General features: G+C 44.1%; 2 protein-coding genes across 5 annotated transcripts in view; one reads left to right on the forward strand and one right to left on the reverse strand.

The window, feature by feature from the left end:
- The window catches only part of LOC134822096 (F-actin-monooxygenase mical2b-like), a 176,776-nt gene that overhangs the window by 41,222 nt on the left and 111,929 nt on the right, over positions 1-23,625 (reverse strand). For 2 of the 4 annotated variants that reach the window (XM_063832991.1, XM_063832990.1), the window contains exons 15-25: positions 22,114-22,288; positions 21,414-21,467; positions 20,321-20,480; positions 19,927-20,032; positions 11,854-11,975; positions 11,594-11,694; positions 11,343-11,471; positions 10,644-11,159; positions 10,184-10,327; positions 8,486-8,683; positions 8,113-8,235 (exon numbers count right to left, since the gene is read on the reverse strand). In XM_063832991.1, the coding sequence (XP_063689061.1) occupies positions 11,642-11,694; positions 11,854-11,975; positions 19,927-20,032; positions 20,321-20,480; positions 21,414-21,467; positions 22,114-22,288 (670 nt within the window). In that variant the 3' untranslated portion in view covers positions 8,113-8,235; positions 8,486-8,683; positions 10,184-10,327; ... (1 more) ...; positions 11,343-11,471; positions 11,594-11,641. The remainder of the gene's footprint in view (positions 1-8,112; positions 8,236-8,485; positions 8,684-10,183; positions 10,328-10,643; positions 11,160-11,342; positions 11,472-11,593; positions 11,695-11,853; positions 11,976-19,926; positions 20,033-20,320; positions 20,481-21,413; positions 21,468-22,113; positions 22,289-23,625) is intronic. The other 2 variants (XM_063832993.1, XM_063832992.1) reach the window with 1 other exon arrangement.
- On the forward strand, positions 6,346-7,797 carry LOC134822099 (uncharacterized). Its single transcript, XM_063832996.1, has 2 exons — positions 6,346-7,229; positions 7,513-7,797. Exons 1-2 carry the CDS (start codon positions 6,370-6,372, stop codon positions 7,568-7,570), a joined length of 918 nt encoding a protein of 305 aa, XP_063689066.1. The 5' UTR covers positions 6,346-6,369; the 3' UTR covers positions 7,571-7,797.

The following is a 23,625-nucleotide window of genomic DNA, read 5'->3' on the forward strand; positions in this document are numbered from 1 at the left end:
GAAATATTATCATAGCCCATCCTAACTCAGTCAACTGTCAATTCCTGGATCACAACGGTCTTTATGAAATAGCCGCATTACTGTTGAATCTTTGGAGGGGAGGGGGATGCAACCCCATTACCTCTTTTAATATCCTGAGAAAATTTGACGAGGTGTAATCCAGTCCCCACTCTCTTAATATAAATACTTCACTATTCACGTGTCGTCTAGCTAAGGTCTAAGAAGTGACAGACCAGTTTACCTCGACACGTTGCTATTTTATTCAAGCTAGACATTAGACAATTGAGTGTTTCTAATTATCTCAAAATTAGAGACATTTGGAATATGATAAAGGTTAACACCTCTAAAAGATCCTTTGTAACGTTATCAAATGGTTTATTTCTACTTTAGAGTTTCGTTCCGCGAACATGATAATAAAATCTAATGCTTTTGGACACGAAGGGAAACGCACATCGTAAGGCTTGAAATCTTCGTTAAACTACATCCTTAGAGCCTCAAATTATTTGTTAAACAGTAGTGTTGAAAGTATTATTAAGTATTCATATTATATAATCATTTATTATTATTTTGATAATAAAATCACTATAAACACACGTTAACTACGGAAATTTATTTATTCCTTCATTCTTTTACGTACAGCATTTCTTTAGTTGTAGGGCCTGTCTGGTAGTCCTCATAATTCTGCGGCCTCTATGTATCGTTATCTCGCACAACTCCGTAAGACCCTTTTGAGTTTGGCATGTGAAAATGTGCAGCCAGACATCGATTGAGTTAACAAGGTGTCGTACGTCACCTCAAGATCGGGTGACAGGGGGCTGACCAGGCCATAACCCAATTGATTGGGTCTGAGGCACGTGATTATGAGCCTGAGGTCACGTGACTGTGACGTCACCAGAGCTTGTTCTTCGTTTCCCGCTCATTGGACCAGGTGAGCTTGCATCATTGCATGCTTGTGAATGTGGGTGTAAGTACAGCTGTACTGTAGTTTATACCTAATTTTTGGTGCCAAAGAGGAAATTATAAAGTCTACAATCTGAATTTTGAAACATTTTACCATGAATTTTCTGGGGTAAAGAGGGAATTTTCTAAAAATAATCCAAAATTGTTGACAAATAGAAGACAAGGTAAAAGGGAAATCGCAGAACGTGCAGAATCGCGATTTTCCCATTCTCGGCGACAAATCGCGATTTTTGATGTTTGCCGAGACAAATCGCGATTTTCTCAGATTCTCTCGACAAATCCTGATTATTCCAGTTCTCTGAGTTCCAAATTTGCGCACTCTCCTTTAAATCCGAGGGCCAAATATCACGTTCTTTATAATTATATGGAACTAATCACATCCACAGCCTTCCAAATGTAGGTACGGACCGAAAAAGTATTTTCTGCTCATAATGATCAGGGTAGCATGAAACATGAACAAAAGTAGTTTCCAGAAAAAATTCGAAAATAATTTCGATTTAGAAAATTTTCGGTCCGAGTCATTCTCGATAGCTAGGAACAAGGAGAGTGCCTCGATATGTAAGTTACTCTCCTTGTTTCTATATAAACATAACTTTTACAATAATTTTTACTTAATAATTATAATAATTTTCTATTATCACTAGAAGCCGCACAGACCTTCTATCTACACACAAACCAATTAGCAATTGTCATTTCTCTAATCCGATGAGCCAGTGTATCCCTAATTCATAATTCGTGTAACAACAAGTAAGTTACAGCTTGAATCGCTGGTGTTTATTTGTCTAAGTTTCTATACAAATTGTACAAACTCAACACATAATTGACCAATATAGCTTCCAGTATGCTGTTTGATAGCGATAATATATTCGAGATTATGTTATACTAGTGTAACCAAGGCCTACGTCCGGGACTTCACTATCGGAGTTGAAATGCAAAAGTATAAACCCGCCTATTGTATTCTAAAACCCCATTACATTTATTTTGGTAGTTAAAACGGTGCAAAAGTATGAAATCACTCAGTCAAAGCATACTTCAATTATTCCGAGTGCCCCTCACGTATCTAATAGTAATACTTGATATAGAATATCTGTTGAATATGGGAGAGAGAGAGACTAGAGAGAGAGAGAGAGAGACAGAGAGAGAGAGAGAGAGAGAGAGAGAGAGAGAGAGAGAGAGAGAGAGAGAGAGAGAGAGAGAGAGAGAGAGAGAGAGAGAGAGAGAGAGAGAGAGAGAGAGAGAGAGAGAGAGAGAGAGAGAGAGAGAGAGAGAGAGAGAGAGAGAGAGAGAGAGAGAGAGAGAGAGAGAGAGAGAGAGAGAGAGAGAGAGAGAGAGAGAGAGAGAGAGAGAGAGAGAGAGAGAGAGAGAGAGAGAGAGAGAGAGAGAGAGAGAGAGAGAGAGAGAGAGAGAGAGAGAGAGAGAGAGACAGAGAGAGAGAGAGTAGGGGAGATAAGAGGGAGAGACACTTTAGTATCACATTGGGGTCACAAAATCATCAATTTAACCACTTATCACCGGCCGATTAAAAAACTTAGGCTCTTGTGCTTCGTCAGAGTTTTGTGGGCACTATACCGAAAAAACCAGCCACGTACCTCTTACCGTTTTCTAACTTAAAAATGTGTCGATCGTAGGCATCATGAAGAAGAGTCTGTTTAGATCTTAACACTATTCCTTGGCTAACACTCAGTACACACTAAAGATTATTAATATTATGACGCAATGAAACTACCGGACCACGATGTATGGGGACTTGCCCGCATCTACTAAATCGCTCGCCCAAATTAAAAAAAAATTCTTGTGAAAAGGCCCTTTGGGTATGAAATTGATCTCAATCGGTATATTCAATATTGTGGACGCTGATTCCGAATCACCCCCCATGACGTATTATATGGTAAAAATGCTTCCCTGGAGAGTTATGGGCAAAAACCGTTTTGGTCACGTGACAGGCTAGTAAAACATGAATTTTATTGTTTAGGGCTCGGGTTAGAGTTAGGGTTATGGTTAGCTTCGGGTTATGGTTAGGGTTAGGGTTAGGATTAGGGTTTATGTAAAACCGTTTTATACGGCTGCAAAATCATAACTTGCCAGTTGCCACCCCATGGCAACATTAAAATATATCGACTCTGTCACATCGTTTCCTGTTAATATAAAACTCCGTTACAAAATGAACTGGGATCTGGCAATACTACATCTTAGTTCGATAAAATATGATAAAGTAATGTATAACTAGACTTAAGTAAAAGTCTGAAAGAATATAGAAAACAAAATATATACTGCTAGAAAGCTAAATAATAAACTGCGAAAGAATAGTCAACGTGATATAAAACTGTTCCGATACGATAGATATTATTGTTTTGCCTGACGAGCCTGTCGCTCCCTAATCTTAAACTATACTATTACTAACAAGCTAGTTAACGAATTTATGACATCTAACAGGTCTGCAAATACATTATCTTTCGCCGCGATTTTGCCTAATTTGAATTGTCGCGGCGCCGCGATTTTTGGCCTAAATAATCGCGATTTTCTTTTGTCCTTGATAAAAGAGAAAAATAACTAACAGTTCTTTGAATCGTTTTTGAAACTGTGTTTGAAAATGATCTCTATTGCCAAATTGCTTCTCGGCCTTCCTTCTGTATGTGCAAAATCATCAAGAATTTTTGCCTGCAGCAAACATATATTCGATTCCTGTCTGTGCGAAAGTTTAAGTTGTATGCAGTCTACATTTCTCAGGATATGGTTGCCTCTACTCTGCAAGGCACATATAATAATTTGTGATAACAGATTGGTGCAAGCTGGCCATGTTTTACTTGTGGGTCATTTTGTAAATGGGTTGTAGGAGAAAACCATTTTGTAACTATTTTGAAGGGCTATAAATATTTTGTTATTGTAGATTTTAATGTGGCCAAGCAAAAAACGCAAAAAATTTCCTGGGACCTAGCTCCAAATAGGGGGGGAGCCAAGTAGATATTTGTAGATATTTGTAGATTAATGTAGCATGGATAATCCACGAAAAAAGTGGATGACATTCTACAAATTTATACATTTATCTCCAAAAATTCAGTAGAATTTCTGGGCACATATTTGAGATTACATTTTTTGTAGATAAATGTAGATATTTGTAGATTATTGTCAATGGATAATTCACGAAAATTCTACAAATTCTACAAATTTATACATTTATCTCCAAAAATTCAGTAGAATTTCTGGGCACATATTTGAGATATACATTTTTTGTAGATAAATGTAGATATTTGTAGATTATTGTCAATGGATAATTCACGAAAAAAGTGGATGACATTATCCAAATATCTACAAAAATCTACTTGGCTCCCCCCCAAATACTTAAGAACTGTCCTGCTTCACTCGCCGACATTGCGAAAGTGGAAAATTCGCGAGCGAAGCGAGCGGGTCACAAAAAGCAGAAAATTTGTATTTGCGAGGAAATTTTTAACTTTCTGGATGTGTGAGGAAATAGCGGCACGTGCAGAATCGCGATTTTTCCCATTCCCTGCGACAAATCGCGATTTTTGACGTTTGCCGAGACAAACAGTTCTTCGCGACAAATTGCGATAATTCCAATTCTCTGAGGACCAAATTTGCGCATTCTTCTTTAACTCCGTTCTTTATAATTATAATGAACTAATCACATCCACAGCCTTCCGAATGTAGGTACGGACCGAAAAAGTATTTCCGGCTCATAATGCTCAGGGAAGCATAAACTGAACATGAACAAAAGTAGTTTCCAGAAAAGTGCCTCAATATGTAAAACTTACTCTCCTTGTTTCCATATAAACATAACTTTTATAATAATTTTTACGTAATAATTATAATAATTTTCTATTATCACTAGAAGCCGCACAGACCTACTATCTACACACAAACCAACTAGTAATTTTCATTATCCTATTCGTGTAACAACATCACGAAGAAGAGTCTGTTTAGATCTTAGCACTTAAGATTATTAATATATATATGCTATTGTTTTCCCGGACGAGCCAGTTGCTCCCTATTTTGCAAGCAAACAAGCTAGTTAACGAATTTATGACATCTAACTTAGCTCTGCAAATACATTATTTATTCCTTCATTCTTTTACTTACAGCATTTCTTTAGAGTTCTTAATTAAGGGGGGGGGGGGGGGGGGGGGGGGGGGGTTCACCCTGATTTTTTGTGAAACTTGGTTTCGAGATAGTTGACCAACAAACTAGGACTAAAATCTGGATTTTGAGCATGTTCAGGGCATTTAGCTAAATTTGGCCTAATTTGGACCAAATATGGGCGTGGCTGCCCCGCGGGCACCGTTTGTCGGTTTAGGTCCGGGACCCCCTCAAAAGTTCGGTCACCGGTCATAGTTTGTTGGTCAACTGTAATCTCGAAACCAAGTTTCATAAAAAAAATCAGGGTGAACCCCCCCCCCCCCCCTTAAGGATACCGTTCAACATTTTGAAAAACTTAAATTGATATGTCAGAAATATTGATTAAATATCAACACTGATAAACTGCCTCGGGCTCAATATTGAACCGAAAAATACCAAAGAATATTATCTTTTTGAGGTTTTTTTGTGCCACCTTGTTGTGTTATCTAGTGTTAAAAACGTAGCGATTCAGGTTAAGTTCATGTTAAGAGCAACCAGCTCTGCTCTCGAAAGTGTCAGCTTTTGCCTTAACGCATGCCCTTTACTAGATAACAGTATTTTTAATTCTCGCTCGAAAACAGCAGTTATGTTCCTCTTGTTGATCGTCGTCATCGTCTTGTCTGCTGTTGCCTCTGATGATAAGCAGTACACTGCTCTTCATTTTGGTACTTCCAGTAATTATGAATACAATTGACCTATTTAACCCGATTCAGTAGCAAAAAACTCTAATGCAGTGAAATACACAATTAATATGTATATGCCACTTAAGTTTAACTGGACTAATGTTTTTTACCCATTTCTCAATTAGTCGAAGAACCCCTATTTTTGAGCACAGTAAATTCAAATGGTTAGTCGCAACATGTTTCTCAAGTCTTAAACCCCTAGTTTGATAAGTTATAAGTAGCATGACCAATTCAACCAAATTTTTTTACTATACGCTCAGAATGGGCGTGGCAAAAAAAGGTGTGGCATTGAGATACAAAATTGGCAACAAGTTTAATTATGTTTGTAGGGGTCTTCACTACCATATTCCGTTGAGAAATCCTTGTGAACATTCCGATCCAACGGAACCCTCAAATCGATCACTTTTCCCCTGACTAGTGTTTCGGGGTCCCTAGCGTATCGAGCAAAAAAATGCCCATAAAGCCATAATGCATAAGGCTTTCAGATGCACGTGGCAATAAAATGAGAATTAAGTGCGACTATATAAACAAGTCAACTACTAATATTTATAATTCTTTTACTAACAGCATTTCTAGGTCCTGTAGTTCTCTCCAAATGATTCTAGTGGTTGTTGCCACGCTTCTCCTGGGAGTGGGCTGTTCTCCAGCACAACAACAGACGTACAATGCATTAAGTTTTGGGGATGGTCAGGATGACAAAATACAATGGTACCCAGACATGAGCCCATTTGCAACACAAATGTCAATTTGCACCTGGATTAAGAGGCGAAGTGAGACGACCAGATCACCTGTTGCACTAGATTACTACCTCGCCAGTCAGCATGGAATTTATTTAGAAGCTGATGAAAACTGGAACGAGGTAGTCGAAAGTAATCTCAATCTGGATGGTAAATTCAAGGCCCCAGCAAATGAGTGGTTTCATTTCTGCTTGACATGGGGAGACTACATTCTCAGAGCTTACTTCAACGGCCAGGAAGTTGGGTCTACAAGCACGAATAGGAGACAAATAGAGACAGGAGGTAAAATGAGTATGGGGAATAGAGCTGATGAGATGGTGGAGTCGAGGTTCATTTTTGGCGGAGACGTGTTCAAGATGAACATTTTCAACAGGGTACTCACTTCTACAGAGATAAGAGCAATGGCCTCTGACATGTGTTCTGAGGAGGAGGAGATACTCAACTCAAATAGACTTATCAAGTGGGAGGATATAATGTCGCAACAGAGAACTGGAAATGTGGTTGAGATCCCTACAAACTGCCCCGTAGTTCCTCACACCAAAGAAAGACTGAGACTGATTGAAGAAAGGCTTAACACAGCAGAACAAGAGTTGAAAGAAACCAAGACTTCCCTCACCAACACCCAGGAGGAGCTGCAAAGCACCAAACAGGAGCTGACAGAAACTAAGCGTAGTTTGAAGTGTCACGAGGACACGCTACAGAGACACTTTAGATACAGGTAAATATAAACTTTCACTTTCACTTTATTACAGGTAAACTTGAGACTTTCACTTTCACTTTAGATAGAGGTAAACTTGAGACTTTCACTTTCACTTCAGATAGAGGTAAAAATTAACTAGGACTTTTAAAAATCGGGAGAAGAGTTTGCATTTGGATTACGTTGTGAAGCATTCAAATACGAACTTAGTTCAATATTTATTATTCATCCTTCTTGTGGAGATCTTGTAAATCTCTTTTTGATATTCACATATTTAACGCATACTAAATCCATTCCTTTTCAGACCTGTATGTGATGATGAAAGCGAGGAAGACACGATTTGTCTGAACACAAGGAACTAAAAGCTGCAATTATCACTGGGGGTCATGCTTCACTGTGCGGACATCAACGTGTGTGGGATTCTAGACGTTACTATAAATAATTACTATTATCTTTCTAAATAACTTAAGTAATAATCAGCACTATTTTCTCGTCACTTATTTTTTTTTTCTTTTTGGGATTCAATATTATTATATAATTTCTTAATTATATCATTATATAAGTGTAATTTCTTTTTTCTTCGCTTAAATTCGTAGCATTTTATTTTTACATGTATCAGCTGAAATTTACCCCCTGAAATCATCCTAACTCCTCAGACTTACTTTTACTTGTTTACAAGTGAATATTAATTCAAACCACGCATCCTAATTGGTTACCTCTGGGACCAACTTAACCTGACAACGCTATATGTCTCTCTCTCTCTAGACTCTTCTCACTTCCAACTCGGCAAAAAACTATAGATTTTGTACAAGAAATATCAGTAGCCTCCTCGAACGTAAAACATTCGAATCGAAACTCAAAATAAAATCGATCATAAATACTTTATCTTAAATCAAACTCTTACCTGATGCGATGTCAGGAGTGGGTTTATCTGCAGGAGCGGGTTTATCTTCGGAAAGAGTTTCGCTGGGAGGGGGTGAAAGTGGTACAGCTGATGGGGATGTCACGGGCTCAGTATCCACCTCATCTGAAAACATAAGGATCTAATTATCTACTTCTTAAACTCGATGAAATCACCAAAAATCCAAAAAATGACCTTATTTAAAAAATAGTTAATGTCAGAAGGTAGGGAAAAGTAACGTGACATTTCTATAAATCACCGACCATCTAGCCCACTATAAGTCTTGCTGAGCGACAGTTATAAACTATTATCTGTACAAATCTGGCTTAAAACCAGCTGCCAACAGAATAGTGTACCTAACCCCAGTCAAACTAACCAGCAACAAAGTCCTTAGACTTATCCCCCTTCTTCTTGAAGTTGTTAGAAGAAGGAGACATAGTCCTGCTCCTCTCCCTAGCATCTGAGGAGAGTAAGGAGCCCACCGAGTTGGACTTATCACGTGGTTTATCACGTGATTTATCACGTGGTTTATCACGTGGTTTGGGAGCAGGGGGTGCCTTGTGTGTCTTCTTACCTGAAGGAGGGGGCACTGTTAATTGGGAGGTGTGTCAGAGTGGGTGGTATATTTGTAGTTTTAACTTAATAATACGCTTTTAAACAGTGATATGTACTTTAACTGAGCTACCACAGGGTATATCTCGTAATTAAGGTTATTATGCAATTAACGATAGGAATCATCAACGGCTGTGAATGAATTGTTCGTGCATAGGATTTAAAATATTCTGTTTCACTAAATCTGTCTTCATGCATTTTCCTTTTAATCTAGTAAACAGGCTAGAGTCTTCAAATTAGGACTCGTTACGTTAAACATGGTTGTTCTATAATCTTATGATTAAGTTTTTAAATGCTTTAACTCAAACGAGCTTTTAGACTGATTATTTAAAGCGTAATCAAGAAATTCGTTTAAACTACAATAATTCCATCAGTTAGGTTATTCCGAATGGTGGCCCTTATTCCGAATGGTGACCCGTGTATCACGTGTCACCGCGTGTATCACGTGACACCGCGTGTATCACGTGACACTGTCTACACCACTCTTTAATTGGCACAAGGCCAGATAATTCATGACCGCCGGATGCAAATCTAGATACACACAATACACATCACCAATCTCACAACACACAGACCGAGCTTTCTGTCTCTTATTTTACCGAAACACGCTAAGGGCCCTAGACTCAGTGAACTTCTCGTACTCTCGGGTTTAGGGGGTTTGGGTTTAAGGAGTTTGGTACTCTTGGAAAAGACCCTGCTCCTGGTTTTAGAGGGCTTCACGGCTGGGAGAGTTGGATGTGAATGGAAATCTCTGCTGTCATGATACATTGATACATTACAGCGAACCAACGAAGCAGGATTTATGTTGTAACTGATTGGCTACGATTTTCTGAAGTCAATATGTCAACACGAAGATTTTGGACAGATCACATATTAAACGTTTAATTTTGACTGAAAGCACTCATTGACAACAAAAACGACTATAATCAATTAAGCCGAATTAAAGTTACTATTCGCAACATTAAAGGGTAAAATCCATTAACTACGATCATCAACAATGTATGTATTTTAAATTGCCTGATTATACGACAACACAAACAATGAGTACTGAATACTGACCGAGACAAAAAAAGGATTTAACTACGATATCGAACTGACCTGACAAATAATGAAACACTTACCGTAGGGTCTAGTCATGATTTACACCATTACATAATTAATTGATTACATAAAGTAATGAAGATCCAAATTAAAGGCAACTTAAAATTAAGTGAGCTGACTAAAGAGGTTTTAGACAACCGATAATTCGTTTTCTTCACGATGCAGGATCTGTGTGCGAAAGATTGAAGCACGAAATATAACGGAGGTCACTGTTACAGTAACTTACTCTTCTTGCGGACACTGGTGTGACGTCATATCATATCACGTGGTGTGACGTCATATCACGTGGTATGACGTCATATCACGTGTGGTGACGTCATACCACGTGAAGCACGAAATAACGAAGGTAACAATAACTTACTCTTCTTGCGGACAGTAACATTGCTACTGATGGGGAGACCCTGACTAGGCATCCCTTCTGAAGGTAGATGGTCTATTGGGGGTGGTGGACGGTTAGAGGCTGACTTTGAGAGACTGTTGTCTGGTAGTCCTTCCATAGGTAGATCTGGGAGGATCAGTGAAAATGTTACCAGCTGTTTAAGAATACTGATACTCAGTCAGTAAGTTAAAAGTAAGTGAGTTGATGTTATGTAACTAATATAATTGTTAATATTGTTAATCAATGAAAATGCCTAGTTTAGGGCACTTCCAGAGAAGCATGAAGCGGTATTCCGCGCAAATATCTCGAAGTGGAATATGGTTAAGGTTAGAGTTAGGGGTAGGGTTATGGATAAGGTTAGGGTTCACGCTGCGAAATTCCGCTGGATATTGCCTAAGTGATTGTGAAAAAAACACGCGATTGCAGAAAAAGAAACAATTACCTTCATGGTAAGAAGAGACTTTGTTAGCGGCAGAGGTGGGTTTCTCCTTCCTGGTGCTAGCAGTCCTTGTTCTCGCCAGCTCTGGAGACTTTGTCTCCGTTATCTTCACCCTCCCTGTCAGCTTAGGAGACATAGCGCTCGCGAAGGGGTTGGTGTCTGGAGATTTAGGTCGCTTACTTGCAGGAGTGACAGCTTTCTGTTTTGAGGCTGGTGACTCTGGTCTCCGTTTCTGTTTTGAGGCTGGTGACTCTGGTCTCCGTTTGTTACCAGCTTTGTCGCGGTGTATCTCCAATGCTGTGTCACGATAGCGAGCATCCGCGGAGGGCATCTTATCCTTAATGGCTGGTGTGGCGGGAAGAGTCTTCAGTGGTCTGGCAGGGCTGGTTTCTGTTTTGGAGGGCTTTTCTGGTTTTGGATCTGGTTTTGTTGGGACTATTTCTGGGATGTCATCTTCAGGAACGTCAGGGGTGGACGGACGGAACGTTCTGTTAGACATCTTCATGGAATCGTAACAGGCTGAAAGATATCTTAGCACTACGATACAAGTATTACAATACTGATTTTTAAATGTTGAAATTATTAATATTACACTTAGATGAAAACTAGCTTGTGAAGAAGCTACAAAATTACCGCACTTATTCAATGAATGACCCTTAACGATTACCGCGTATGAACAAAGATAAATAACTATTTGCATACCAGACACAGGACGAGCTTGTTTCTTCTCCTTACTCCTCGTAGGAGGTTTCTTCTGTCCCAACAGACTCTTCTTCATCTCTCGGCTTCGGTTCACTATATCGTTAAAATGCTTCTTACAGAAGAATCGTCCTGAGGAAAAGAGCTTTGTCAATAAATTGATCAACGGGCGTGGAAAAGTTGTTGAAGATTCGGGAAGACAGACAAAATCTGGATGAGTTTGGTTTTATTTTGAGTGTAAAAAGTAGATTAACCAGGAGTGTCAGGGTCAGGTGATGTTATGAGATGGTAGGTTGAGGTCTTCAGTAGAGTCTGACAATCCTCACACACGAAACACTTCCGGTGGAACACATACCTGGACAGAGGATCAATTACTGATCGATTAATTATTATTAAGATACAATGTTTTTAAATATCTTCGCACTCAACGAATCACAAAAAATAACTAGATTCTAAAGTCAATTAAATGTGATATGATAAGTAATATAATATAAAAAGAGAAAAGATAACTGACCCCTCAATAGCGACACGTTTGAGCACCAGTACACTGAGTGCACAAGTGTGGCACTTCTGGGAACCTTTGTTGGGAGTGTGTTTCTTAGGGGTGGTGGAAGGAAGCACTTCAACATTATCCACCTGAAATGAGGTTAGTTCACCGGGAGTACGCATACTATGGGTGCTAGAAACTAAAATATAGAAATATAGAAAATCAAAAAGCAAGGTTTAAGGATCGGTTTGTGTACATATATCACGGTAGAGAGCGTTCAGCAGCTGATAACGCCTTGTTCAGCAGCTGATAACGCCTTGTTCAGCAGCTGATAACGCCCTGTTCGGCAGCTGATAACATTTTGTTCAGCAGCTGATAACGCCTTGTTCAGCAGCTGATAACGCCTTGTTCAGCAGCTGATAACGCCTTGTTCAGCAGCTGATAACGCCTTGTTCAGCAGCTGATAACGCCTTGTTCAGCAGCTGATAACGCCTTGTTCAGCAGCTGATAACGCCTTGTTCAGCAGCTGATAACACTTTGTTCAGCAGCTGATAACGCCTTGTTCAGCAGCTGATAACGCCTTGTTCAGCAGCTGATAACGCCTTGTTCAGCAGCTGATAACATTTTGTTCAGCAGCTGATAACGCCTTGTTCAGCAGCTGATAACGCCTTGTTCAGCAGCTGATAACGCCTTGTTCAGCAGCTGATAACGCCTTGTTCAGCAGCTGATAACGCCTTGTTCAGCAGCTGATAACGCCTTGTTCAGCAGCTGATAACGCCTTGTTCAGCAGCTGATAACGCCTTGTTCAGCAGCTGATAACGCCTTGTTCAGCAGCTGATAACGCCCTGTTCAGCAGCTGATAACGCCCTGTTCAGCAGCTGATAACGCCTTGTTCAGCAGCTGATAACGCCTTGTTCAGCAGCTGATAACGCTTTGTTCAGCAGCTGATAACGCCTTGTTCAGCAGCTGATAACGCCTTGTTCAGCAGCTGATAACGCCCTGTTCAGCAGCTGATAACGCCTTGTTCAGCAGCTGATAACATTTTGTTCAGCAGCTGATAACGCCTTGTTCAGCAGCTGATAACGCCTTGTTCAGCAGCTGATAACGCCTTGTTCAGCAGCTGATAACGCCTTGTTCAGCAGCTGATAACGCCTTGTTCAGCAGCTGATAACGCCTTGTTCAGCAGCTGATAACGCCTTGTTCAGCAGCTGATAACGCCTTGTTCAGCAGCTGATAACGCCTTGTTCAGCAGCTGATAACGCCTTGTTCAGCAGCTGATAACGCCTTGTTCAGCAGCTGATAACGCCTTGTTCAGCAGCTGATAACGCCTTGTTCAGCAGCTGATAACGCCTTGTTCAGCAGCTGATAACGCCCTGTTCAGCAGCTGATAACGCCTTGTTCAGCAGCTGATAACGCCTTGTTCAGCAGCTGATAACGCCTTGTTCAGCAGCTGATAACGCCCTGTTCAGCAGCTGATAACGCCCTGTTCAGCAGCTGATAACGCCCTGTTCAGCAGCTGATAACGCCCTGTTCAGCAGCTGATAACGCATTGTTCAGCAGCTGATAACGCCTTGTTCAGCAGCTGATAACGCCTTGTTCAGCAGCTGATAACGCCTGTTCAGCAGCTGATAACGCCTTGTTCAGCAGCTGATAACGCCCTGTTCAGCAGCTGATAACGCCCTGTTCAGCAGCTGATAACGCCCTGTTCAGCAGCTGATAATGCCCTGTTCAGCAGCTGATAACGCCTTGTTCAGCAGCTGATAACGCCTTGTTCAGCAGCTGATAACGCCTTGTTCAGCAGCTTATAACGCCTTGTTCAGCAGCTGATAACGCCTTGTTCAGCAGCTGATAACGCCTTGTTCAGCAGCTGATAACGCCTTGTTCAGCAGCTGATAACGCCCTGTTCAGCAGCTGATAACGCCTTGTTCAGCAGCTGATAACGCCTTGTTCAGCAGCTGATAACGCCTTGTTCAGCAGCTGATAACGCCCTGTTCAGCAGCTGATAACGCCCTGTTCAGCAGCTGATAACGCCTTGTTCAGCAGCTGATAACGCCTTGTTCAGCAGCTGATAACGCCCTGTTCAGCAGCTGATAACGCCCTGTTCAGCAGCTGATAACGCCTTGTTCAGCAGCTGATAACGCCTTGTTCAGCAGCTGATAACATTTTGTTCAGCAGCTGATAACGCCTTGTTCAGCAGCTGATAACGCCTTGTTCAGCAGCTGATAACACTTTGTTCAGCAGCTGATAACGCCTTGTTCAGCAGCTGATAACGCCTTGTTCAGCAGCTGATAACGCTTTGTTCAGCAGCTGATAAAGCCCTGTTCAGCAGCTGATAACGCCTTGTTCAGCAGCTGATAACGCCTTGTTCAGCAGCTGATAACGCCTTGTTCAGCAGCTGATAACGCCTTGTTCAGCAGCTGATAACGCCTTGTTCAGCAGCTGATAACGCCTTGTTCAGCAGCTGATAACGCCTTGTTCAGCAGCTGATAACGCCTTGTTCAGCAGCTGATAACGCCCTGTTCGGCAGCTGATAACATTTTGTTCAGCAGCTGATAACGCCTTGTTCAGCAGCTGATAACGCCTTGTTCAGCAGCTGATAACGCCTTGTTCAGCAGCTGATAACGCCTTGTTCAGCAGCTGATAACGCCTTGTTCAGCAGCTGATAACGCCTTGTTCAGCAGCTGATAACGCCTTGTTCAGCAGCTGATAACACTTTGTTCAGCAGCTGATAACGCCTTGTTCAGCAGCTGATAACGCCTTGTTCAGCAGCTGATAACGCCTTGTTCAGCAGCTGATAACATTTTGTTCAGCAGCTGATAACGCCTTGTTCAGCAGCTGATAACGCCTTGTTCAGCAGCTGATAACGCCTTGTTCAGCAGCTGATAACGCCTTGTTCAGCAGCTGATAACGCCTTGTTCAGCAGCTGATAACGCCTTGTTCAGCAGCTGATAACGCCTTGTTCAGCAGCTGATAACGCCTTGTTCAGCAGCTGATAACGCCTTGTTCAGCAGCTGATAACGCCCTGTTCAGCAGCTGATAACGCCCTGTTCAGCAGCTGATAACGCCTTGTTCAGCAGCTGATAACGCCTTGTTCAGCAGCTGATAACGCTTTGTTCAGCAGCTGATAACGCCTTGTTCAGCAGCTGATAACGCCTTGTTCAGCAGCTGATAACGCCCTGTTCAGCAGCTGATAACGCCTTGTTCAGCAGCTGATAACATTTTGTTCAGCAGCTGATAACGCCTTGTTCAGCAGCTGATAACGCCTTGTTCAGCAGCTGATAACGCCTTGTTCAGCAGCTGATAACGCCTTGTTCAGCAGCTGATAACGCCTTGTTCAGCAGCTGATAACGCCTTGTTCAGCAGCTGATAACGCCTTGTTCAGCAGCTGATAACGCCTTGTTCAGCAGCTGATAACGCCTTGTTCAGCAGCTGATAACGCCTTGTTCAGCAGCTGATAACGCCTTGTTCAGCAGCTGATAACGCCTTGTTCAGCAGCTGATAACGCCTTGTTCAGCAGCTGATAACGCCCTGTTCAGCAGCTGATAACGCCTTGTTCAGCAGCTGATAACGCCTTGTTCAGCAGCTGATAACGCCTTGTTCAGCAGCTGATAACGCCCTGTTCAGCAGCTGATAACGCCCTGTTCAGCAGCTGATAACGCCCTGTTCAGCAGCTGATAACGCCCTGTTCAGCAGCTGATAACGCATTGTTCAGCAGCTGATAACGCCTTGTTCAGCAGCTGATAACGCCTTGTTCAGCAGCTGATAACGCCTGTTCAGCAGCTGATAACGCCTTGTTCAGCAGCTGATAACGCCCTGTTCAGCAGCTGATAACGCCCTGTTCAGCAGCTGATAACGCCCTGTTCAGCAGCTGATAATGCCCTGTTCAGCAGCTGATAACGCCTTGTTCAGCAGCTGATAACGCCTTGTTCAGCAGCTGATAACGCCTTGTTCAGCAGCTTATAACGCCTTGTTCAGCAGCTGATAACGCCTTGTTCAGCAGCTGATAACGCCTTGTTCAGCAGCTGATAACGCCTTGTTCAGCAGCTGATAACGCCCTGTTCAGCAGCTGATAACGCCTTGTTCAGCAGCTGATAACGCCTTGTTCAGCAGCTGATAACGCCTTGTTCAGCAGCTGATAACGCCCTGTTCAGCAGCTGATAACGCCCTGTTCAGCAGCTGATAACGCCTTGTTCAGCAGCTGATAACGCCTTGTTCAGCAGCTGATAACGCCCTGTTCAGCAGCTGATAACGCCCTGTTCAGCAGCTGATAACGCCTTGTTCAGCAGCTGATAACGCCTTGTTCAGCAGCTGATAACATTTTGTTCAGCAGCTGATAACGCCTTGTTCAGCAGCTGATAACGCCTTGTTCAGCAGCTGATAACACTTTGTTCAGCAGCTGATAACGCCTTGTTCAGCAGCTGATAACGCCTTGTTCAGCAGCTGATAACGCTTTGTTCAGCAGCTGATAAAGCCCTGTTCAGCAGCTGATAACGCCTTGTTCAGCAGCTGATAACGCCCTGTTCGGCAGCTGATAACGCCTGTTCAGCAGCTGATAACGCCTTGTTCAGCAGCTGATAACGCCTTGTTCAGCAGCTGATAACGCCTTGTTCAGCAGCTGATAACGCCTTGTTCAGCAGCTGATAACGCCTTGTTCAGCAGCTGATAACGCCTTGTTCAGCAGCTGATAACGCCTTGTTCAGCAGCTGATAACGCCTTGTTCAGCAGCTGATAACGCCTTGTTCAGCAGCTGATAACGCCTTGTTCAGCAGCTGATAACGCCTTGTTCAGCAGCTGATAACGCCTTGTTCAGCAGCTGATAACGCCCTGTTCGGCAGCTGATAACGCCTTGTTCAGCAGCTGATAACGCCTTGTTCAGCAGCTGATAACGCCTTGTTCAGCAGCTGATACAGATAACGCCTTGTTTAGCAGATGAAATTACTTGGCTCTTTTATCATTATAGCGTGTGGCTTGCTTAGCCACTGGCTGAGGGGCAGAGTGGTTTGCTTAGCCACTGGCTGAGTGGCAGGGTGGTTTGCTTAGCCACTGGCTGAGTGGCAGGGTGGTTTGCTTAGCCACTGGCTGAGTGGCAGAGTGGCTTGCTTATCCACTGGCTAAGTGGCAGAGTGGTTTGCTTAGCCACTGGCTGAGTGGCAGAGTGGTTTGCTTAGCCACTGGCTGAGTGGCAGAGTGGCTTGCTTAGCCACTGGCTGAGTGGCAGAGTGGTTTGCTTATCCACTGGCTGAGTGGCAGAGTGGTTTGCTTAGCCACTGGCTGAGTGGCAGAGTGGTTTGCTTAGCCACTGGCTGAGTGGTAGAGTGGTTTGCTTAGCCACTGGCTGAGTGGCAGAGTGGTTTGCTTATCCACTGGCTGAGTGGCAGAGTGGTTTTCTTATCCACTGGCTAAGTGGCAGAGTGGTTTGCTTAGCCACTGGCTGAGTGGCAGAGTGGTTTGCTTATCCACTGGCTGAGTGGCAGAGTGGTTTGCTTAGCCACTGGCTGAGTGGCAGAGTGGCTTGCTTAGCCACTGGCTGAGTGGCAGAGTGGTTTGCTTAGCCACTGGCTGAGTGGCAGAGTGGCTTGCTTAGCCACTGGCTGAGTGGCAGAGTGGTTTGCTTAGCCACTGGCTGAGTGGCAGAGTGGTTTGCTTATCCACTGGCTGAGTGGCAGAGTGGTTTGCTTAGCCACTGGCTGAGTGGCAGAGTGGTTTGCTTAGCCACTGGCTAAGTGGCAGAGTGGTTTGCTTAGCCACTGGCTGAGTGGCAGAGTGGCTTGCTTAGCCACTGGCTAAGTGGCAGAGTGGTTTGCTTAGCCACTGGCTGAGTGGCAGAGTGGTTTGCTTATCCACTGGCTGAGTGGCAGAGTGGTTTGCTTATCCACTGGCTGAGGGGCAGAGTGGTTTGCTTAACCACTGGCTGAGTGGCAGGGTGGTTTGCTTATCCACTGGCTGAGTGGCAGAGTGGTTTGCTTAGCCACTGGCTGAGTGGCAGAGTGGTTTGCTTATCCACTGGCTGAGTGGCAGAGTGGTTTGCTTAGCCACTGGCTGAGTGGCAGAGTGGCTTGCTTAGCCACTGGCTGAGTGGCAAAGTGGTTTGCTTAGCCACTGGCTGAGTGGCAGAGTGGTTTGCTTAGCCACTGGCTGAGTGGCAGAGTGGCTTGCTTAGCCACTGGCTGAGTGGCAGGGTGGCTTGCTTAGCCACTGGCTTGCTTAGCCACTGGCTGAGTGGCAGGGTGGTTTGCATAGCCACTGGCTGAGTGGCAGGGTGGTTTGCTTAGCCACTGGCTGAGTGGCAGAGTGGTTTGCTTAGCCACTGGCTGAGTGGCAGAGTGGCTTGCTTAGCCACTGGCTTGCTTAGCCACTGGCTGAGTGGCAGGGTGGTTTGCTTAGCCACTGGCTGAGTGGTTTGCTTAGCCACTGGCTACTAGCAGAGTGGTTTGCTTAGCCACTGGCTGAGTGGCAGAGTGGCTTGCTTAGCCACTGGCTTGCTTAACCACTGGCTGAGTGGCAGAGTGGTTTGCTTAGCCACTGGCTGAGTGGCAGGGTGGTTTGCTTAGCCACTGGCTGAGTGGCAGGGTGGTTTGCTTAGCCACTGGCTGAGTGGCAGAGTGGTTTGCTTAGCCACTGGCTGAGTGGCAGAGTGGCTTGCTTAGCCACTGGCTTGCTTAGCCACTGGCTGAGTGGCAGGGTGGTTTGATTAGCCACTGGCTGAGTGGCAGGGTGGTTTGCTTAGCCACTGGCTGAGTGGCAGAGTGGTTTGCTTAGCCACTGGCTGAGTGGTAGAGTGGTTTGCTTAGCCACTGGCTGAGTGGCAGAGTGGTTTGCTTATCCACTGGCTGAGTGGCAGAGTGGTTTGCTTATCCACTGGCTGAGTGGCAGAGTGGTTTGCTTATCCACTGGCTGAGTGGCAGAGTGGTTTGCTTATCCACTGGCTAAGTGGCAGGGTGGTTTGCTTATCCACTGGCTGAGTGGCAGGGTGGTTTGCTTATCCACTGGCTGAGTGGCAGAGTGGTTTGCTTATCCACTGGCTGAGTGGCAGGGTGGTTTGCTTATCCACTGGCTGAGTGGCAGAGTGGCTTGCTTAGCCACTGGCTGAGTGGCAGGGTGGTTTGCTTATCCACTGGCTGAGTGGCAGGGTGGTTTGCTTATCCACTGGCTGAGTGGCAGAGTGGTTTGCTTATCCACTGGCTGAGTGGCAGAGTGGTTTGCTTAGCCACTGGCTGAGGAGCAGAGTGGTTTGCTTATCCACTGGCTGAGTGGCAGAGTGGTTTGCTTATCCACTGGCTGAGTGGCAGAGTGGTTTGCTTAGCCACTGGCTGAGTGGCAGGGTGGTTTGCTTAGCCACTGGCTGAGGGGCAGAGTGGTTTGCTTATCCACTGGCTGAGTGGCAGGGTGGTTTGCTTAGCCACTGGCTGAGTGGCAGGGTGGTTTGCTTATCCACTGGCTGAGTGGCAGAGTGGTTTGCTTAGCCACTGGCTGAGTGGCAGAGTGGCTTGCTTATCCACTGGCTGAGTGGCAGAGTGGTTTGCTTAGCCACTGGCTGAGGAGCAGAGTGGTTTGCTTATCCACTGGCTGAGTGGCAGAGTGGTTTGCTTATCCACTGGCTGAGTGGCAGAGTGGTTTGCTTAGCCACTGGCTGAGTGGCAGGGTGGTTTGCTTAGCCACTGGCTGAGGGGCAGAGTGGTTTGCTTATCCACTGGCTGAGTGGCAGGGTGGTTTGCTTAGCCACTGGCTGAGTGGCAGGGTGGTTTGCTTATCCACTGGCTGAGTGGCAGAGTGGTTTGCTTAGCCACTGGCTGAGTGGTAGAGTGGTTTGCTTGACCACTGGCTGAGTGGCAGAGTGGTTTGCTTATCCACTGGCTGAGTGGCAGAGTGGCTTGCTTAGCCACTGGCTGAGTGGCAGAGTGGCTTACTTACGCCGCTTGTGGAGGCAGTGGATTCTCCGACATCACCCAACTGAAGCAAACACTACATCTCCCGTTAGAAAATAACTTATCAAAAACTGTCATTTGACAGCTAACAATTCAGTCTTATATATTTTATCATTCCTTGCGGTATGAACCATCGTAAGTTTAAAAAGTAATTAAATCTCATCTTTGATCTTACTTGAGCAATGAATTTAGCTTCAGTTTTCTTCCTGAGTTTCCTCTGACTGTGTACCCTCTTTTGAGATCGCCAGGTGATGGTTGGTCTAACATTGGTGTTGGTTTCTCTGACGGTGCAAGTTTATGTCATAAATAATTACAACACTGCAAATCTATTACATTTATTGAGAATTATGTAGTGTAACGCGATGGAAGTATTTTAAGCGGGCATATCCTGTCCAAACCCAGGATGCACGACATAAAGAATTTGTTTTAACTTGTTTGTATGAAAAGCATCAATAATCAATCGCTAAGACTAGTAAGTAAGTAGATAATGCACTAGTTGGTCTTGCATTGGTCTGTAAATAGTGCACTAAATAGTAAGTAGATAATGCACTAGTTGAGATGAAATAAACCTGGGGTGGCAGCTACTTTATCGGGAGATGTGGCGGACAGGTCCACTGCAGTAGGTTCGCTGGCAGGCAGGGCGGGTTGGCTGGCAGGTTTCTCATTCTCACTTGTAGCTAACTTTGTCTTCTTCACCGGCTTATTGTCCAACAACACATTGTCGACCGTCTGATTAACAAGATGTTATTTAACTAATTAACTAATTAACTAATTAACTAATTAACTATTTAACTAATTAACTAATTAACAAGATGTTATTTAATTGTTAAACAATTACACTTAATTAATAGTTTAAATAGATAACTCATCAACTATTTACTAATCAACTGATTGGATTTGAAACAGAGAAGTTGTAAATGGTAGTTTGTAAAATAAAGTTTTTAAAAGATGGACTTTTGAGCATGCGATATAATTTTGTTCTAAAAACTTATTTTGTGCTTTTTTCTATAAATATTAAATAATCACAATGTGGCACAATGTATAATATTTTGCAACAATTCATAAAAAGGATGCTGGCAAATCGAACGCTAAGACAAATTAACATCGTTTAAACCAAATCACATGTATGTTACTATTTTTGTAGAGCATGCACAAGAATATAGACACCAGTTCCCAATATTATCGAGGTGGTAAAATCTTACAAATTCTTGTAAACGTAACCAAAATAGTTCTAAATAGTTTCTAATTTCTATCTTTCAACGCCATGCCAATTACGGTGGGTGTACTCATTATTTTAGGTAATTTAGTTTGGATCTGAAAAACTAGTTTAGAATCTAAAATCTCATCATGCTAGCATAAGATCAAGTTTTGTGAAATAATCTCAAATAAATCACATTAGTAGCAGTTTTTCAGACATGAACTAAAGCCGTAGTACATACATATTACATTACACTGGATCGAGCTTACACAGTGTAATTTCCCTCAGTCTGCGCCGCGCGGCTATATAAGCGTACGGAGCACAGACTGGAGGAAATTACACTGTGTAAGCTCCAGTGTAATGTAATATGTATTATGTATGTACTACGTTGCAGGGTTTCCCGGTACAATTACATTCACAAATTCCACAATCACGTGTAACAATCATTCAGGCACGGAACCTACCGGTGGCGGGAGAGAACGGAGCGGTTTGGAGCGCTTAATACCTTTCTCTAGCTCCTTATAATATTACACAAGGTTTAACGCTGTACCAAATAAACTGACAAACTGTATTTAAAGTGCAGTTAAAGCGATTACTAAAATAATCTTTATCATTTTCGTGCTCAACCTTTCGAGATAAACAACGATTGCAGAAACATATTTCACTAAGTTTGCCGCGACAAAAATGTGCATATCGCAAAAATGTGCATATATCAGAAAATCTCGATTATCTGGATAAAGACAAACAGCAAAGATATTCGTGAAAAATTTACTCTCAGCCATGTTATAAGCAGCATTAACCTAAATTCAACTATTTATAGTTAATTCGTAATTCAACTATTTATAGTTAATTCTTAATTCAACCATATAGAAAACTATAGAAAAGTGAGAGATGTAATTTTAATTGCATATGTACTGTAGCGACTAGTGGACTAGTGATAAGAATATTTTATACTCATAATTATGCCTTATTTTGTTTTTACATAGTTCTTTCAAAACTATTTCACGATACCACTAAACTTAGTTAGTCGTAGAAATATGATAAAACCATAAACACTTATAATGATCACGTGATTAAACAATTAGTATTAAGATATGAGTCTTACAAAAACAATTGCACGTGTTAAAACAATTGCGCGGCTCGCCGTAGCAACAGTCCACGTACCTGGTAAACTTTCTGCAGCTCTAAGATGGTGGAGATGATAGCGAGGAGGTCAGGACCTGACGGAGGTAGGACGTCCTGCGCAGTCAGGGTCTGTATACCCAACTCGTTAAACATTACGGAGATAGCCAGGTCCACATTCTGGGAGTCAGAGTTACTCTTTACAACACTCATATCCCTGGGGGAGGTGGGGTTTAGTAAAGATAACCGGGGTTAACCCTTAGAAAATGTATTATGATTGGAGGTTACTACTGGTGGGGAAGGTGGGGGCTACTACTAGAGACTGGAGAGGGGGGCACTACTGTGGAGGGAGTGGGGCACTACTGTGGAGGGAGTGGGGCACTACTGTGGAGAGAGTGGGGCACTACTGTGGAGGGAGTGGGGCACTACTGTGGAGGGAGTGGGGCACTACTGTGGAGGGAGTGGGGCACTACTGTGGAGGGAGTGGGGCACTACTGTGGAGGGAGTGGGGCACTACTGTGGAGGGAGTGGGGCACTACTGTGGAGGGAGTGGGGCACTACTGTGGAGGGAGTGGGGCACTACTGTGGAGGGAGGGGGCACTACTGTGGAGGGAGTGGGGCACTACTGTGGAGGGAGTGGGGCACTACTGGAGACTGGAGGGAGTGGGGCACTACTGTGGAGGGAGTGGGGCACTACTGTGGAGGGAGTGGGGGCACTACTGTGGAGGGAGTGGGGCACTACTGTGGAGGGAGTGGGGCACTACTGTGGAGTGAGTGGGGCACTACTGTGGAGGGAGTGGGGCACTACTGTGGAGGGAGTGGGGCACTACTGGAGACTGGAGGGAGTGGGGCACTACTGTGGAGGGAGTGGGGCACTACTGTGGAGGGAGTGGGGGCACTACTGTGGAGGGAGTGGGGCACTACTGTGGAGGGAGTGGGGCACTACTGTGGAGTGAGTGGGGCACTACTGTGGAGGGAGTGGGGCACTACTGTGGAGGGAGTGGGGCACTACTGGAGACTGGAGGGAGTGGGGCACTACTGTGGAGGGAGTGGGGCACTACTGTGGAGGGAGTGGGGGCACTACTGTGGAGGGAGTGGGGCACTACTGTGGAGGGAGTGGGGCACTACTGTGGAGGGAGTGGGGCACTACTGTGGAGGGAGTGGGGCACTACTGTGGAGGGAGTTGGGCACTACTGTGGAGGGAGTCGGGCACTACTGTGGAGGGAGTGGGGCACTACTGTGGAGGGAGGGGGGCACTACTGTGGAGGGAGTGGGGCACTACTGTGGAGGGAGTGGGGCACTACTGTGGAGGGAGTGGGGCACTACTGTGGAGGGAGTGGGGCACTACTGTGGAGGGAGTGGGGCACTACTGTGGAGAGAGTGGGGCACTACTGGAGACTGGAGGGAGTGGGCACTACTGTGGAGGGAGTGGGGCACTACTGTGGAGGGAGTGGGGCACTACTGTGGAGGGAGTGGGGCACTACTGTGGAGGGAGTGGGGCACTACTGTGGAGGGAGTGGGGCACTACTGTGGAGGGAGTGGGGCACTACTGTG

The sequence above is a fragment of the Bolinopsis microptera genome, chromosome 10 (assembly GCF_026151205.1).
Source record: "Bolinopsis microptera isolate Bmic1 chromosome 10, MBARI_Bmic_1.0, whole genome shotgun sequence".
Taxonomy (NCBI): domain Eukaryota; kingdom Metazoa; phylum Ctenophora; class Tentaculata; order Lobata; family Bolinopsidae; genus Bolinopsis; species Bolinopsis microptera.